General features: G+C 42.1%; 1 protein-coding gene across 1 annotated transcript; it reads left to right on the top strand.

The window, feature by feature from the left end:
• The first annotated feature begins 8577 nt into the window (after nucleotides 1-8577).
• LOC124403981 (forkhead box C1-B) lies at nucleotides 8578-10629 on the top strand. The gene is made up of 2 exons (XM_046877757.1): nucleotides 8578-10123; nucleotides 10282-10629. Exons 1-2 carry the CDS (start codon nucleotides 8721-8723, stop codon nucleotides 10406-10408), a joined length of 1530 nt encoding a protein of 509 aa, XP_046733713.1. The 5' UTR covers nucleotides 8578-8720; the 3' UTR covers nucleotides 10409-10629.
• Nucleotides 10630-18993: the final 8364 nt, after the last annotated feature.

The raw sequence follows: 18993 nt of genomic DNA, 5'->3' as shown, positions 1-18993 counted from the left end.
CTCGATATCGACCTTCTACAATTTAAAATTAACCAAAACTCACCGATTTTCCTGATTAATTCAGAACTTAAAAATAAAATGATATTATATTAACCTCAAATAGTGTTGAAATGACATGACAAAAAATATTCTATCCAAGTCCACGCTGCATTTTTTTTCACAGTGACAGCATTTTTCCTTTTTGGGTAAAAATTCAGTCAGTTTGGAGGATAATTAATTGGACGAACGTGTAAATTATATCTCATCGTGTTATAATAACAGTCACATGTATGACATGTATAAAGGTGCAGATGGGGGAGGGGAGGGGGGGCAGATAGAAAGCTGGTGAGTTTCGGAGAGGGGCAGGGGGGGGGGGACCCGTTTGAGTAGGTGTGGCTAATTTAGACCGACTGTTTGGTTAGCAAGCATTTAAGGTTTGTCTTGGCCGTGCCTCTGTGTCTTTTAGTCAGTTGATCTGTGTTCTGACTAAACGATACGACTCTATGCCAACACCTAATAGTTGATCGTTCTTGACGGACGCCGGTGGCCGGTATATTATGCTGTTCCGAGTCACTGCTGTGCAGTTGGTATCGCTGCAAGACGACCGGTACAGGCCAAATTGCTCCGGAACGAATTTCACTCTGCATCAGCAACGAGAGACGGTGTCAACCGACGATACAATGCCTTGTTTAAAAATAATGAATTGTTTTTTTTTGTTGTTGTTGTACGTCAGTCGGTAACATTTGTCAAGCGAGTTATACGTGACTATCCTCATTAATCCGAATGTCACTCAAACTACTTTGCTTATATTTGAAATACCGAGCGTTTCATATCCTCGTATAATTAAATCTCATCACACATTGATCTTATCAATTTAATTAGAGATTCGAGACTTGGATTAGTTATAATTGACGGTTATTATTGTCTTTTGGTCTTGGTCGAAAAAATCACAAGTCATGCTCGCGATGATTGCCATTTTCAAATTGCAATTGTTATGGCGGTTTACTTAGATATTCTTGGGTGTTGGGCCACCAATTATATTTGAACTTAAATAGAAGATGGAAGTCTGGGATTTTATAGCTGCGCGGCTGATTACAACGACGACGACGACGACGACGACGTCAACGAGACTCCGTGGTCCGAGAGAGTATACTAGTAGTGCAACTGCAACCCTCCGGTGCACAAAAGATTTAGAGAAGTTGCGGCTGAACAAACACCGCACGCAGACCGCTTCACGCACACCATTGAAAACCCCATGTACCAACCGCGTATACCACGATACGGAACGGCGAGGAAAGAGAGCTATTTTAAAACCACCGAATACCAACGATCACCGAAAGCCACAACGAAAGTTCCGCAGAATCTTTCGCTTAGGTATATGTATACGAGCTTGCAATTACAAATCAAGGTTTATGGGTTACACAATAGGGTGAACCTTATTTAGGGTGTTGACGAATTTCTCACCCACCTCATCCCGCAAATCAACTTCAAATTATTCAAAAACAATTTCCTCATTTTTTCACATTTTCATTTCAACTCTAAGATAGTCCGCTTTGTGATCCAAGTTTCTTAAAAACTGTTTTCTTTTTTTTTTTTTTTTCGTTTTTTCTATTTAGAGGAAGTGCAATTTGTCGATATTGCCTGGCATCGTGATGTTAGTAGTATTAGGTATACTAATGCTCATTAAAACCTCAAAGTTACAGATTTATCTTCACATTATTACTCTTACAATGATATATATATATATGCTGAGAAAAAAAAGTTCTTTCCAATGTTATGTTTCCATAAGAAAGTTGTACAACAATTAACGGACTATCTTCGAGGTAAGAATCTGTAAAAATTATGCAATTGTTTTGGAATTATTTTAAGTCAATTTAGAGGTTAGGGTGGGTGAAAAACTTCGTCAATGCCGTAAATAAGGACGACCCTAAAAGTTTATACATGTACAGCAACGAAGCGTCTAAAATGGCGCAATATCGTGCCTAACTACCTATACATATTATTTTCGCTTTGGTAATTTAGTATATATTTAACCTATTTATCACAAATATGTAAAAACCGTTTCCTAACCTCAAAATTGAGATTATTTCACATTGTTGTGTAACTTACGACCTACATCAACAAGTAATTAACTAGTCATATTATAATGTGAATCTTAAAATAAGCAAATTCTATTCAAAAATTGTGTTTGTTACATATAGCCTGAAAATGGTAAGCTGCAGCCCTACCGAAACGTCGTAGTAATGAATAAAAAAAAAAAACGCTTCTAAAATGACCTACGTTCGACGAATCATCCTCAATTCTAAAACAAGCTGGTCACGAATTATCCACATACCTATATCATTTGCAAAAACGTAACAATTCTGACCGCGGATATCTCGCGCTTCTTTCGACATCCTGTCGTTCCGCATCGGCAGCCAGGGTCTGTCTGCCTATCCGGATACCACTCGCTCTGAGCGCATGCAGGGGATGATGTTTTCACCACACGAATGTTGTTTTATGCCGGGAAACGGAAGGCAAGCTCGCCGCCGGACGCTCGAGAGCCGGTCAGCCGACGGTCCGGTAAACCGATTTGCACATCGAATGCACTCACTGCCATGGCCGGGGTATAAAGCCAGCTCTGGCTTATTTTCCACAATTCCGTTACCATCCACTCAGCATTTCACCACTTATTACCCCCCCCCCCCCCCCCACCACCCTCCTCCGCCGTTGCCTCTATTTATCTCTTCACGTTCCTCCACGCTCATTCGACATTTTCCATTTTCCACTTAAGGCCTTGGGCCACAGTAGAATTTTCGAAAAATCGATCCCCTAGGACCTCAAAAATCATGTCCCAAAAGATTATGACCGGAAAAAACCTTTAAATACTCGGTTTTCGAATTTTAGTACAAAAGGCTGTCTGGTCCTTAATACTGCATTTTTTAAGTTGGCTGGACTCATAACTCAGGCAATTTTCAACCGATTAATTTGAAATTTTGAATATATATCTTGGAAAATACATTGTCTATGGAAGTACGTAGGATTTTTTTTTTTTATATTCCGTAGTACATTTGTTGTTAACAATTATCTGACAATTTTTTAGGCAAGTTCTTCACTTTCCACTTTAGAAGTGCGCCATTTGGTAAAAAATCAATAAATCGCAAAAATCCTACGTACTTCTATAGCAGTTTTTATATATAATCAAAAAAATTCATTGGCTCATTATGATTAAAAAAATTACAGGAGCTGTTAGTCCGGCCGTGGACCCCGAGAAAAAGGAGACGTCGTCGCAAAAACGCTGCACAGCTGCCATTTTGAAATAAATCGCTTCAAAAAAATTATTGTAAGCAGTCACTGATATGAATAATAAAATCACGTTTCTGTTATCTCGATTTATTTTGTAGTATTTTTGAAAAAAAATCCCCAAAAAGCCTATTTTTTTTGGCCTTTAGAGTGGCCTAAGGCCTTAATGTGACGATATATTGAAACTCAAGTCATTGCTCTACAAAAGTTTAGAAGCATTTTAAACGAGTTCAATTTTCACAATCTGAATACCCTTGGCTCGTTGAAAATAGATTTCTCAATTTGACAATGAGACGATCTTACATTTGCGAAATGATGATTTTTCATAAAAATGAATCGTTACGTTTACGTCACCAACTTCACTCTCTGCTTCGTTATACGTACTATCCTATACTATAAATCTTCTCAGAAATTTACTATAATTGTTCGAAAAACATGCTTTGAAGTAGAATTTTGGCGATATTAAGTCGAATCGTTTGTTATCTCAAGCGAGTGCACTCCTAGGTAGGTATGTGATATGAGAATCTAATCGTCATGGTCGTAAAAGCAGGAACATGAAGAAGAGATTGAAAAGTAGTTTGGTACCAACGTCATCCGTCAGTCATACTTTTTCCTCATGTTTAAGGATCGTCGGATTCCCTGTATGACTACCATCATGCGCGGACTGGAACTTTGAGGAGGGAAACGAACGAAATCTGGTTATATTTACTTTAGCCTTTTCCTCCGGCCGAAATCCTTGGAATTTTTCAACTCATCGGTCCTTCGCAAGAGCAGGAACTCCCCTGCACTATACGGCAGTTCCTGAATCAGGCTGCACGAAGCGACGGATGCCTTAATATCTCGATCCTGGAATGCAGAAAGGAGACTTTTGATATATGATCGATTCCGACATGCAGCAGGGTATAAAATCAGGAGAGGCACGATCGACTGCACATCACAACCGACGAAGCGGATGCCATGCTTTCAGTATATCGATGGGATGCAAGGATTTCAAAATACCCTGGAGATGTTTGTTATCCTTGTGAAATACATTTCGTATACCCGCGGCTCGATTGCGCGTTTCGCGATCGTTCGCAGATGATCCCGACGTCGTCGTCGTCGTCGTCGTCGTCGATGTTTGGTCAAGTGCATGAGACGAGACGCAGAGTTTAGACCCAATCGTCGGCTTCTAGTCGTCTGCAAAATGCATCCCGACGAATATTAGAAATATTAATTAGTTTTGTTAATTAGAATTTAAATAAATTCGTTTGATTTTCCTCCACCGCACAGTTTTTCAACTCGCAGTAAGTTACTTTATAATATCTTTCTTCTTATTCTTCTTCTTTCTCTTTTCCCTTCTCTCTGTTTCCTTTTCCTTTTTCTTCGTTCATTTTTTTCGTTAACTTAGCCTGCAAGCTTTTTCCGTGACGCGCTGTCGGATACGGCTTTCGGATAGGTTTACATACTGGCTGCAGCGGGTCGGAGGTCTCTGGAATTAAATTTCATCCTTGCGTAAACATCCAGGCTCCGACCTGACTCTCAGCGACAAGACACACGCGGTTCATTCACCGTCTTATATATGATCATCCACGCAGCCACGTAGAACGTACGAAAAATTTTCACGGCCACGTCGGGAAAAGCCTTCCTTCCGATAATTTCCACACCTATAACATAATATGCACAACGGACGTGTATTACATAACCTTAATTTAGGTATACTGGATTCGTGCATATATCTTAATATATTTTACAGGGATTTTATTCCCTTTTCCACGTGAAGCGTAATGTCTTATTTCTCTGCAAGTTTTTCCGTCTATCGTTCAATTGTGAATACCTCTTCCCAAGAAAGAAAGAAAGAAAGAAAGAAAGAATGAGAAAAATAAGAGTCGACACATACGTGTAGGTATAGGTAGTTGGATAGGTACTACATACATGCGCTAAGTATAAAGTAGTACGCTGGCTGCACAAAATAGCACCTAGTTTATTGTTTCAGGTTAAAAAAAAAGGAGATAGACAAGCCGCAGTTGGGTGTGTGGAGAAATATGTACGAGTGTCTACCGCACACGTACACAACTGGATAATATGTGGTTGTGTGTTGGTATATAAAGCGTATGGCAACCATGTCCGTGGGATAGGTCAAGGAGTAGTAGTTTATTTTAAAAGGTTTCAAAATTTCATAAACATTTCCGGCGAGGCTCTTTAGAAAAACGTACAAGGTACCCGCGCAGCGAGCTGCCTCCTCCTCTCCGTCGGCCAACCCCCGCCGTTTCAAAGGAAAACGGCACCGAAATATCAATTAAAAAAACAAACTACTTTTCGCTTGAAATAACAACAGACATATCTATGCATGGATTGCCCGCTTTAACCTCCATTCCATCGTCGAGTCCTCCGGCGACCCGGACCGTCTAGCTGTCTTCCCCTGCTTCCTCCCCTTCCACCTCGTCCCTTAATTTCATGTAAATTAAACCCCGGCACACGGAGATCTTTCACGACAAGCTTCCGCTTCCGGCTCTCATCCACCAACGTGTAACTACCGCCAATCGATCATCCTGATCGCGCCTAAGTCTGTTAATTCCGATTAGTCGTGTAATTTACGACACTGCATATCAACGATCATTCGGCTGTGAACATACATAGAAGCTGGGAAATTTGCTTATTTGCAGTGTTAGACTCGAGGCCATATGGTGCGAGGTTTAATGCTTCAGATAGATAGATAGATAGATAGATGTTTAGTACGTACATACGTCCATAGCGATATTGGACAAGTACATAATGTGAGATACAGCAAAAATAGAAAAAGGAAAAAGTTAGTAAGCAGAGAGAGAGAGAGAGAGAGAGAGCCATTTTATTTAAACCCTTTGCAAAAAGTCGATAGCTGCGGGGAGAGTTTGAGCCACTTGGATGTTAATTTTCCTCGTCTCAAGTCTGAAGACAATCTAACTTTTGGTTAAACTTCAAAAGGGTTCGGAACCTATATAATGATTGTTATCGCATGCCCTTCGGCACTCTCGACTTTCCGATTAAGGATTTAAATAACCAATTCGGTCCAATTCAGGGTGTATATACACCATTTTGCTTCTGCAGTTTCGTTTGATTCGGAAATTCAATTTATAGTTGGTCAGTAGAACACGTTCATCCAATAAAAAGTGAAGAGTTCTTATGTACTTACTATTATTATACGTTGATGTCGAATCTTGATGTCAGACTTGACGATCCGCGTGTTATAAAAGGTGAGACTTTGCGAGGTTTCGCAAATTTTCGGCGAATCTTTTATGCGCCGAATGAGACCGTCCTAAGATCGAGGTGTCTCCAGAGTGTTTGTACAAGCCGGGAGTCGAACCCTTGGAAAAACAGACGGTAAATTGAATCCTTCGCGAGGGAATAAGATCTGGGAGAGAGGTAAGTAAAGAGGAGTTCGAAGTGGTGGGGGGATGAGAGAGAGAGAGAGAGAGATCTCCACCTCTGCCACCTCGAAGAGACGAGACTTGACGTACGTGGCTAAACACTTATACATACTTACTTTCGTTTTAGGATTAAACGTAGGATTTTATAGGTTATATTACCTTGAAATCAGATCCTGCAAGGATGCAATCAACTCGGTGGATAATATCGGAAGTTGTGTAGAGTTGCAGGTCTATGATTCATGCAGCATTCATCATCATCATCGGCGTAATCCATAAGGGGTAGTAAAAATGCACCTGAATTGCGTAAGGCGAATTAAAAAACGAAGTAGGTACACCCGTTAGACGAGGTATAAGGTGAAGCTCGTTAATCCCATAAAATCAATATTGTGCCTCGCGAAACTGGCTCTCAGCGAATGTCGAAACGGTTGGTTATCCCTCTCGTTCTCGCTCAACGTCCCGTCTTTTGCCACTCCCGTAGTAATTTCGTTCCACAAGACCCAGTTGTGGCTGACAAGCATGAGAAAGAGAGAGAGATAAATATATAGATAGATAAAGAGAGACGAGGAGAGCTCGAAACGGGGTGAGGCCTCGAGGGGTAATCCAAGGCACGTCGATCGATCGAGGTCGACGATGATTGGCCGATCCTGAAGGGGCGGAGTTTCGTTCATAGCCAACGAGAGTCGTCGGAGTGTCGCGTTTTCGAGTCGTCGACGTTCCTTGGGTCCTCGAAGTGGCCGTTTCCCGTCTCCATATCGTCCCCACCGTGACGACCTCGACGATTCGTGTCCCGCCCTGACGGTCGGTTCCGCCCCTTTCGCGGGAGTAACTCGGGCTAATTTTCACGTCTGGAGGGAAGGAAGCGAGACGAAACGAAACGAAGCGAAGCGAAGCGAGGGCGGCGGGCGTTCATCGTCGAGGCACCGCGCGGCCGAGTCCGCAGTGTGTTTTTACTCGGGGCTGAGTAAACGACGGGCTGTTGTGTATCATAATACCGAAAAGCGCCTGGTGCCGATACTCGGTGCGCGATTCAGGCCCCGATCCAGACTCCTACGCTCCTGTTCTCGGTTTCCCCGATTTCTCGTCACCCCGTTTTAACCGAGACGAAAAAATTTCCCGACACCCAAGATCAGGCATCCACCACGTGACCGGAAGGTCCAGGACGCTACTTCCGTGACGTAACGACAAAACGAGTGCATAATATATCCGCATACGCATATATACATACATACATACATATATGGTGAAGTTTGTTACACGCGTGAATACGATAAGTGCGCGGTGCTATGTGGGGGGCGTGTGCAGTGACAATAGAAGAAAATTATTGTTGAAATCGTGGATAACATCTAACGAGGATCCAATGGAAAGATAAGGTCCTATACCATCCTCGCGCGCGGTTATTTGTGGACGTTAATTATCGTCAACGGTGGATGGCTTGACGTGCGAGGCCTCGTCGAGGAAGTGTATAAAGATATCTGAAACGGGGTGGGAAGGAATAAGCAGGGTGTCCGCGTTCTGCATACACACCGTCGAGTAGCGTCAAAGAACGCACAAGACGAACCGCACACGGCTGCAACGGTGCAACGGTGACGGACACCGATAACGTGGGTGCAGGTGCCGGAGGTGCAGGTGAGAATTTAAAAGTGCGATCTAAACCGACGTGCACGTCGAGTGGTGCATCATTACCCGCTGCAGTTGCCTCGTAGGCTCATCGTCAGTGCGCGCGCGCGTGAGAGAGCGATCGATACTCTCGATCCCGGAAGGCTGCAGTTCCCTAGATCGTCCGATATATCGAGCGAGTCAGCATCAGAGCGAGGGAACCGGTCTTCAGTCACCTCTGGAATCAGGGATCTGGATCGATTCCGTGCCACAAGGGTCGACAATTGTTACGGGATTTCCGGGCACGATTGTGTTTTTATATATATATACGAGATAAAATTTGCTGTCGGGATGTTCTGACCGCGTGAACCTCCAGGGTCGCGGGTGTACCGGACGGAACCCAGGGTTCGATAAACGCGGGAAGAACGATAGACGCTGGACGAAGAGAATTGGGGCTTCTTTTGTCCTTAAGGATTGAAAATGCACACCTTGTTCGGCGAGCAGAACGCCTACTACAGGCACGCCGGTGTTCCCGTCGGTATGGGAACGCCGTCGTATCCGGGAGTGGCGACGGCGCCTGGATACTACGAGCAGTACAGGTACGGCACCTACGCTACTAGCTATCCGGGAATAGCCCAGCAGCACATCCACCATCCGAGTAAAGACATGGTGAAGCCACCGTACTCGTACATCGCCCTGATAGCTATGGCGATCCAAAACGCGCCGGACAAGAAGATCACCCTGAACGGGATATACCAGTTCATAATGGAACGGTTCCCCTACTACCGCGAGAACAAGCAAGGCTGGCAAAACTCGATACGACATAACCTCAGCCTGAACGAGTGTTTCGTCAAGGTTCCAAGGGACGACAAGAAGCCCGGTAAGGGTAGCTACTGGTCCCTCGATCCGGACAGCTACAACATGTTCGACAATGGTTCGTACCTCCGTCGTAGACGGCGGTTCAAGAAGAAGGACGCCCTCAAGGAGAAGGAAGAAGCCCTGAAGCGCCAAGGATTAGCGCCGACGGGATCCAGTGCTGCAGGTGACAAACAACGTGCCGAAGACCAACAGCAGCAGCAACAGCAACAGCAACACCACGCTTCCCATCTCGGTGGCAAGTCGGATCCAACGAGCAAGCAGAACAAGACTCAACTCCAGGGTAACGTCGAGTGCAAACCCAAACGTGAACCAAGCTCCGACCTGACGTCGTCCCACTGCGGAATGCAGGCTGCAAAGTACGCGCACAGTCCTATCCAGCAGGACCAAGTGAAGGCAGGATCCGTCGCTGCAGCGGCAGCAAGCGTCATCCAGTCCGCCCTTGGGCACCAGGTACCTCTTCACCAGGCCTCGCCGCATCTTCAGGCCCCGCACCACGCGCACCAGGCGCCTCACCAGGCCCCACACCACGGGCACCAGGAGGTGGCTGGAATGACGGACGCGAATGGAATGCAGGGTCTGGACCCGAGTTCCTTCGGTGTCGAGGCTCTGACGGGTTCGCGGGAGTCCGGTGGTCACCCAGGGTCCGTGGGTTCGAGCTCCGTCCACCTCCAAAGTGCCCGGGAACTCCAGGCGGCGAGGGAACACTCGGTACAATCGAACACCAGCACCGCGATGATGCCACCCACCAGCTCCCGGGAGTCCCTGATGGCCAGTTACGGACACCCGACATCCAGGTCGAACGGATCGCCCCCGGGGACGATGTACACACCTTACTGCACCACTGCGGCAGCGGGATACATCATGGACCACGTCGACTACAATCCGTCGGCCAGTGGTGTCCGCACCCATCCAACGGGCCATTCGCAATGGTACCAGGAAGCCTCGAGTCCTGACACCGCGGGTATTTACCAGGACACGCAATCGCCGAGCTGTCAACTTTACAGGTACGTTTCGAAGCCTTGGTTCTAGCGATCGTGATCGATCGATCGATCGGCGATCTTGCCTGCACAGGACTTTCAACACACCTGAATCTGGTCTTTTTTCGTTATTCGTTACCACCGTTGATAACGTTATCATCTCTCTCCTCCCGGCCTCGTTCCAGGTCGAGTCCCCCAACGCCGTTGTCCTCTGGTGCAGCACCCTCGCCACCGCTCTACCACAGGTACTATCAGGACTGCAACGCGGTGAGCACAAGCGGTAACCTACCGATCACACTCCACAAGTACTGAGGCTACCGATGCTCAAGGTCACCGGAAGACGATCTTGAGCGTTACGACAACAACATAGAATTATACAACGGGGGTAGTACTAACATGGTTCGCTGCAGGGTTAAACGCGAGTTCGGCGACGTCGTTGACGAGTGGAATTGAGAAGACGCGGTGCTTTCGGCCAACTGACAAATGGTCGCGATGATCAGGGTGCGGAACCGAAAACGCGCGAGGTCGAGCTCCAAAGGTGGTTGTTGATCATCTTGTGAATATTTGGAAATGAAAAATAATAATGATAATGAGAAGCAGAGAAAAAAAAACCAGTGATAATATAACGTAAGTATATATAATTATACATATATATATATATGTATATTTATATATAGATATATATGTATATATATATATTATAATAAAGCGCGTACGTTATATACATATAAATTGTGTGTATAAAAATTACGAATAAATCTATAGTATATAGATCTACATTGTAAATTAAAATGATTTATGCATATTTGTTTACACTATACACACGATTAGGTATATATATATATATATATACATTTGTGTGTGTGTGTGTGTGTATATATATATATATATACATATATATATATATATATATAGAGATATATACGCGTGTAATACGATCCACATAAGTAACATATATGTATAGGTACACACATGAATGTGTACGTGTAAAATAGTTAACGTCATTATAATATAGTAGGTATATACGTATATTTATGCGTGAATCGCGTGCGCGACAATGAGATAGAAGTGCGTGTGTCAGATATAAAGTTGATTGTGAGTGAAAAAAGAAAGTTGAGTGATAATTATTGAGAAAACTTGTTTTCACGGTGCAGAGTTTTATGGGAGGGAGGGGGGGTTGAATTCTACATATACCATAGATGTCTGTATGTATATGGTATATGGTGGTGAAATATGTAAGTATAAACGGGTTTTTGTGTTAAAAACGATAAAAGATACGAATAGGAATTTATATTGCGGTATTGCAAGGGGTGCGAGGGATGGGATGGGGGGGGGGGGGGTCGATTAGAATGCAAGAGGAGAGAATAGGAAGGAAAAAATAACATGACATGATACTCGATACACAATGAGAGATAAAAAATATTGTTCTCATTTGGAAAAACAATGACTGACCTAACCCAATGGAAAGCTAAATTTAACAAGATTCCAAACAACTGTGCAAATATTGTTTGTCTAAATATTCACGTCTCGATATTTGCCGATTGTCTGACTCAAGGTACACTCGGAAAATAACAGCTGTTCTTGTTGACACGCTTCGCGGTGGAAAGAAGGAAAGAAGGAAAGCAGGAAGGAAGGAAGGAAAGAATAAAATAAAATAAATAATTATGTAGCATAAAGGCAAGGTGTATATATATATATGAAAGAAAGAAAGAGAGAGAGAGAGAGAGAGAGAGAGAAAAAGAAATAAAGAAAGGATGAGGAAAGAGTCAGAGGCGAAATTCAACGAAAAGATAACGCGATAATCCAGGAGCGCGCTTACATAAGTAACGTCACGATTTACACGGTATATATATGTAGATATGTGTGTGAATATATATATATATATATTATATATGGGGCATTCCACGCCAACTCAGTAAACGGTTGACCATGACATTTTTTAATTTCATCAATGATTTTTCCTACGTAACTGCGACCCTTGAAAAGTTGAAGAGGAAAAAAAAAAATTTCATATTTTCATTAATCACTCGTCTTTACCCCATGATTTATTGAAAAACCATCTCAAAAACATCAAAATTGATTTTTGTAAAACATGACAAAAAAAATGTTTTAAATTTCGTTTCCGAAATTAGACATTTTCACGCAAGATTCAAAGTGGGACGTTGTTATCTCGTTTTCTTTTTTTTTTTTTTTTTAATCATTCGTTCTATCTTTTGGACGTTTTTTTTTCCATTCTCATTCCTATTCAAAAGCTATCATAATACATACCGCATATCCGATTTGATAACTGAATTTAAAAATTATTTCTCCAGTTCGAAAACCCACTCGCGTGTGATTTTGTTTTTTTTTTCGTAATTTTATCACAGATTTTGAACAGCTAGAAAAAACGTTTAAAGAAGAAAAAAAAAGAAAAACAACAAGGTGCCGACTCCGAAAGTGTTTCTTTCACCTCTGAAACGAAATGTTTTTATTTTTCTTTTTTCATGAAAAAATCAATATCGGTATTTTTGAGATGGGTTTAAGAAAAAAAAAAAAAAAAAAAAAATCATAGGGCAAAGCCGAGAGTGATTAAAAACAAATTGTTGAAAAAATTTCTTTTTTTTTTTTTTTCTCGAAAGCTTATTCAGGTATCGCACTAACGCAGGAAAATACTCGGTGAAATAAAAAAAAAAAAAAAAATGTCATTATACATATACAAATATATACATACCTAAAGGTATACCTTTTATATATATTTATATATATATATATAGATATATTCAGGTGTATAATGTAATCTGCACGCGCCCGCGATATAATGTTACCAGTGTAAAATCATCATCAACATCACACACGCACTACGCCATACTCATATTTATATAACAACAACAATAATAATAATGATAATAATAATCACAATAATAATCATAATATCATTATTATAAACAATATGTAAATATATCGAGAATACCCACCCTGTTATTATAAATTAGATGAAATTTTAGATTGTATAAATATTATAAACAATACGATACGATATCCAATCTGAGCTATACATACTATATATATAAATATATATATATATATATATATGTATGTATATAGATGGTGATTCATTTGCTATGTACCTATATGCAAGATTGCTTGTATATTAATTATATGAGTAAAGCGAATGTTAATATTAGACATGTATAATATACACGCCATGCGAAAGGACCAACGATTGGTTGATTAGTAAACACACACACACAAACATGCACAATCATATATACACATATATACATGAATATGTATGTATATATGTATGTATAAGTATGTCATACAATTCATACTGTATATTAATAAAGTTATTGACTCGGTATATATATATATATACATATATATATATATATATATTAAAAATGAAATGAAATGGAAAAATAAAGTAAATAAAGGTTGAAAGAAAGAAGAAAGAAAAAAAAAATTATAATAATAATAATAATAGTAATAATAATAACAACGAGAAGCGAAGAAATGAAGAGAAGAGAAAATATTTCATGACGAACGGTTTATATATTAATTATTACGTTCGAAGGTATATATTTGCCCAGTTGATGAAATTCAAGTTTGAATTCCCGTCAATATTGTCCGAATGATTGTAAATGTAGGTATGTATATTTTTCTCCCGAGTCTTTGAACGTCATATTGGTGCATTTATCGTAAAACCGTCATTCCCGAATTCGAGGTTTGAGTCTCTTTAGCAAGTAATACATTACATTACATTACATTATGATAAGTGAGTTAAAAATTAAAGTCATACGTATATAGGTATATATATTATACTGTATAACTATAGCTGATGCAGTCGTGTGAATGCAAAAAAATAATAGGATTCAGACATAAATATTTATTATTATAGTATATATAGGTATACGTATTGAATTATTATAAATATGTTATTTACCATACGTATATATATAGTATAAATATGTATATATGCAATCACGCGGTCATACATGCATGGAGTGAAAGATAAGAGAGAAAGAGAGAGAGAGAGAGAGAGAAATAGTTACAACGGACGGACGATACGCGTATAACGTACGATATAGATAGATGAATAGATAAATAGATATAGCTCGGGAGGAATCCACATTCAACGAGCTGTGAAACGTTGGGATTATAATGAGACATAATTGGCGAGATATCGAAAATAAATATTATATGATAAATGTATACGGGTTATCAGCGTTCTTCATTCATACCTACAACCTGCAACCCTATTTCTCCCTAAATCAGATCCACACTCGTTATTAAACTCTTGTTTTTGGTAAAGAAAAAGTCTGGAAAGAAATTGTCTCGAACAATAATATTAACACGAAGAACAAGGCGTAAAAAATTATTTTTTGTTTCAGGAATCTATTGTAGAAGTAAAGTTTAAAATGAAATATTTGAAAATGGTGCCATTTTGTCACCACATAACCTATAAAATTTTTCATTCTAATTCATATTCGAATTAATTAAACACAATTAGCGAAGAAACGAAAAACACTTGCATTAGTTTAACTTTTTTTCCACCAAATGACGTATTGCAAAGTGATAATTCCAAAAACCATCGATATTCAAACGGCTCTGATATTTATTTCCTACGGCGTGAACGGGACATCGTTCATCTTCTGGCTCGACGAGTTCCGGTTGCAAAATATAGCAGCTGGTTTGTCAATCGAGAAGAGGAAATGCCTGGGATAGCTAGGAGGGCATTATAGACGTGATGCAAGGCGAGCCAAAAGGCAAGCATAGACTATAGAGAGAGGAGTAGGTATTTACGAGTTGAAGTGATAAGTTAGAGCCATAGTTTAAACAAGATGGCACCTATATCACTTGGGGTGAAAATTTACGAGCAAACACGAAAAGATACATCGGCTATACTTCCGTTGATCTCAACCAGGCCGCCACAGCTCAGCCAGCTAAAGTGAGGAGTGTCTGACTGAATGGTCAAATATCGTGGCTACATCGACGAATCGGAATTCAGGGGCACGAATTGCCGTTTAACCTAACCTCAAAGAATGCCGTTTAACCTAACGCGGAACGAGCTCTGGTAAGACGACGACGACGACGACGACGACGACGAGTTACGATACTACACGAGACGTCATTTTCCCAGAGATCCTCCTGTTTATTATCGCTGCCAAGTTTTCGCGAAAGATGGATCATCGTCCGACGGTTTACCGCACGAGCCGCCGCTGCTGATGGCAGGCAGGCAGGCACCTTTTACCCGGAATTCCAAAATCGTTGGAAACCCCGCGGAGAACCGTCCTGGTAATCGCGTATCCGATTGAAGTCTGCACGTCGCTTTGATATCTCCAACTGACTGCATGGTTCGTATCTAATACACCTCTATTTCCGCATGGTATCCGTCAACGGTGACTTTTGAAGATTTTTGATTCAGGTGTACAAGATATCAAAAACTGCTACCTCTTTAATCACCGACCATAAAGAGAAAGACCAGCACTCGGTTTAACTCGTCGAAATCAGTGTAGGGTTTTCCAAATTCCTTGAAACACCAGTTACGATTTGTAAGATACGACAAGTCGTTCGTACAGGATCGTTGCAAAGTGTAAATTATAATTTCAAACTTCCTTGAGTCTTCAAATGCAGCAGGTAACGATCTATATACGTATACTCTTTTCATCAACGATCATAAGCCCTGCAGCAGCGCTTTACCGAGGTGAATAATTTTGCCCGTAGGCGTCAAGTAGTGTTCAGGGTAGTGTAAACCACATACCATTCGGTTATTCTTCGTTGAAAGATAGAAAGAGCACGTGCTTCGGATAAGCGGGATTAAAATGTTTCAAAAAGACAATCCGAGCCAGCTTTTCCCCTGGATGAACGATTTCATTCGCCCGCACCCGCCGAATCGAAAAGCCCGAGGCAAAGTGGCCCAGTAGGTATGCGGTAACCCATACAAAACTATAATCGGGTGTAGGATGAATGGATGTGGATAACCCACGGCCAACCCTTATTACCGCAATTCGTATAACCATTGCACGATCGAGCTCCGGGACACAATGCAACAGTCCACCAAATATATACGTGGTGCAGGTCGTTATGGGGATGTATGGTGCATAGAGCGTATAGTATCCGTGTCCGCACTGCACACGCACCATACTAACCACGTTTGTATAATATTAACGCGCGCAGCGTACGCGGTGCAGTGGCGTTGAATGTTTGTTTTAACAAGCCAAGGCTCGGGCTTTTTTCTAAATTGATCGTACGTACGTTTACGGAGGCAGTACTTGGTCCCTGGCATAATGGAGGACGGGGATCAGAAGAAGATACGTTGGGATGCACCGAGAGGATTCGAATGGTTCCCAAGAGATTGTCTTTGTACTCTTGGATACCTGTTACCTGACATACACATCAGAGAAGATCATTTCGCATGATTGATGACCATTACTAATCTATAACGTGAATGAGTGAACTTTCCTTAAAACAAACTTGATAATTATTTCATTGAATGGATATATGCGATAAGATTTCGTCGCTAGACTACATCAACCATTTAATCCATGCACCGATTGTCGGTTATACAGTACGTATTATACTACATGGGCCAGTAGTTCCGGTTCAGTAAGAGTGCGGTGAGATTAAACAAATCTCTGAAACACCATGCACGAGACTTTATATAACTCGAAGAACTAAGGAAGGTGGATAGGCATCCCCGCGATGCGGTTAAACAGCGGGTGGTTCGGTGCCCCGAGAAATGATAGCTATTAATGTCGGCCGGTGTGTGTATACATATACAGATCTTAACGCAAATAGAAACGGTCCTAGTTTAACGCGGACCAAACTTACAACGCCGACACACTGTACATGTAAGCTACGCTGCCCCCTTTCTGCACTCGTGTGCACTTTCTCCCTGTCATCATGGAAAACATCCATTCAAGCTATGTGCTTACACACACACACCTAAAACGGCGATCTCGAATTCCACCTACCGGAAAATGACTCGAGAGTCTTGTTTGCACCCGGCATCAGCATCGAGTAAAATATCCATGCACTGTTTGCAGGTCGGATTGACTCTCGCACCCTTCACTCCGAAGGTTCCCGCAACCGACGGACCGAAGGCTCTGCAAATACTTTTTCTGAAACCACCCTTGTAGCTGTATCGCCAGGTCGATCCCCTGGTATTCGTTTTCAAGATAGAACGAAGATTCCAATATGACGAGCAAGTATCACCTAGTCAAAACTAGGTGTCAAAAACCTAGTAACCGTTGATCACTTTTGTCAGGTTTATACCCAAGTTAAATCAAGATCGTCTCGATGCTTTGGTTCATGGAAGTATGATTTCCGTGATAGTGGAAACGTAGCCCCGAGATTGCGTGGTCGGAGAACGAGTTACGGTATATGTATACCAAGAATATCTGTGGACTTGAGGCATGGGGTAGAATTGTACGAGAGGACCACCATGGATGGGCTGCACACGTACAGTCCGCTCGAGGATAGAAAAGCAGCTGGTGGTCTTCCCACGTTCCCCGCATTCTATAAGGGATGCTACGGAGAAGACATTGGGTAGCTACAGAGTGGAATCTCGAATCCTCCACGTCCTATGGATACATGGAACATGGATAAGCGATGGTGAAATGGAATCCGCAATCAATCCTCCCATCGAATCATCGAAGTCATACCTGCCAGTGCTTGGGCTGGAGATAATATGTCTACACGATGGACTGGCTAGCCAGGTAGCGTCCACTTATGTAGGAGGACGTATCGACTCCGGATGTCCGCAGCAGCCTTAGCAGCACCTGTTCGCATTGAAAAGTAAACCATTTGGCGTCAGGTACGGTAATAACGGTAAATAGTGCATACAAAGATCGACGGTACGTACGTGGATGCAGAAGGTGTAATCCGGAATAAAGTAAACAGTGGGAGTGTCGAAAATGCAAACGTTGATATATACGAGGAGGATACGTGTCCGTACTGCATGCAGGTATTACGATCTGTACATACAAAGGGTGTGTGTACATTATACACGTACAATGTGTACAACAAACACTATACCTGGACACCGAGTATCCATCCGTACGAATTGCAACACCCCCCGACCCTCATCGTTGTCAGCCACGGTACCGCAATATCATGAGTACGAATATTAAGCTCCGTTGCCTGCGGCTAGCTTCTCCACCCCACCACAGCACAACCCTGCAAACCAAGAATTCCAGAAGCGGCAAATTTATCTTCAATTAACGCCGAACAGACTCACCCCCTAGAGCTTTTAAACATTTATCTCCGAACTCCCGCAGGGATCGGAAAAGACGAGGGTGCCACTCGGTCAATTCCAGTTAGGCCAACCTTCCGTCCCGATAGATACAAGGCAATTAGATTTGAACGAGATTCGCAGCATCGCTATCAATAGGTACAACAGGCATACTGTATATTAAAATTTTTTTACTTTCTTTTTCCAATAAGTGTTGACTGGCTGGCTTTCGAACGTTGGGTTGGGAGAAAAAGCATTTCACCTGGGATCTAACAACCTTCGATTTCATATCCCTCTCGTACGTTTGTACCTACATCCATATGCTGGCAAGTTTCGATGATGACGACTTCACCCGTTTGTTTGAAACAAAGAATGTCGTCCTCCCGGTCATTCTTGCCGATGAGTATACAATATATGTATAGCTATGACATACAACAACCTTCACGTTACATGTAGGCATATACACATGGCTGTGTTGAATTCTCGAACGTTCATCATTCCACGGAGACTGGCTGGCATGATCTACACGAGTATGAATCATCGCTTCCACAGTTTACAATTAAGGCGATGCGTCAAGAAGACAGCGTCTTTACAGGCCTGCCATGTATGATGTAAAATTTTACATACTTGCATGCACGCATCGCCATTGGTATCCACCCCACACCGCAAGTGCAGCGTCTTAAAG

The sequence above is a fragment of the Diprion similis genome, chromosome 3 (assembly GCF_021155765.1).
Source record: "Diprion similis isolate iyDipSimi1 chromosome 3, iyDipSimi1.1, whole genome shotgun sequence".
In the NCBI taxonomy this organism is placed as follows: domain Eukaryota; kingdom Metazoa; phylum Arthropoda; class Insecta; order Hymenoptera; family Diprionidae; genus Diprion; species Diprion similis.
This window is presented reverse-complemented; position numbering and strand designations above follow the sequence as displayed.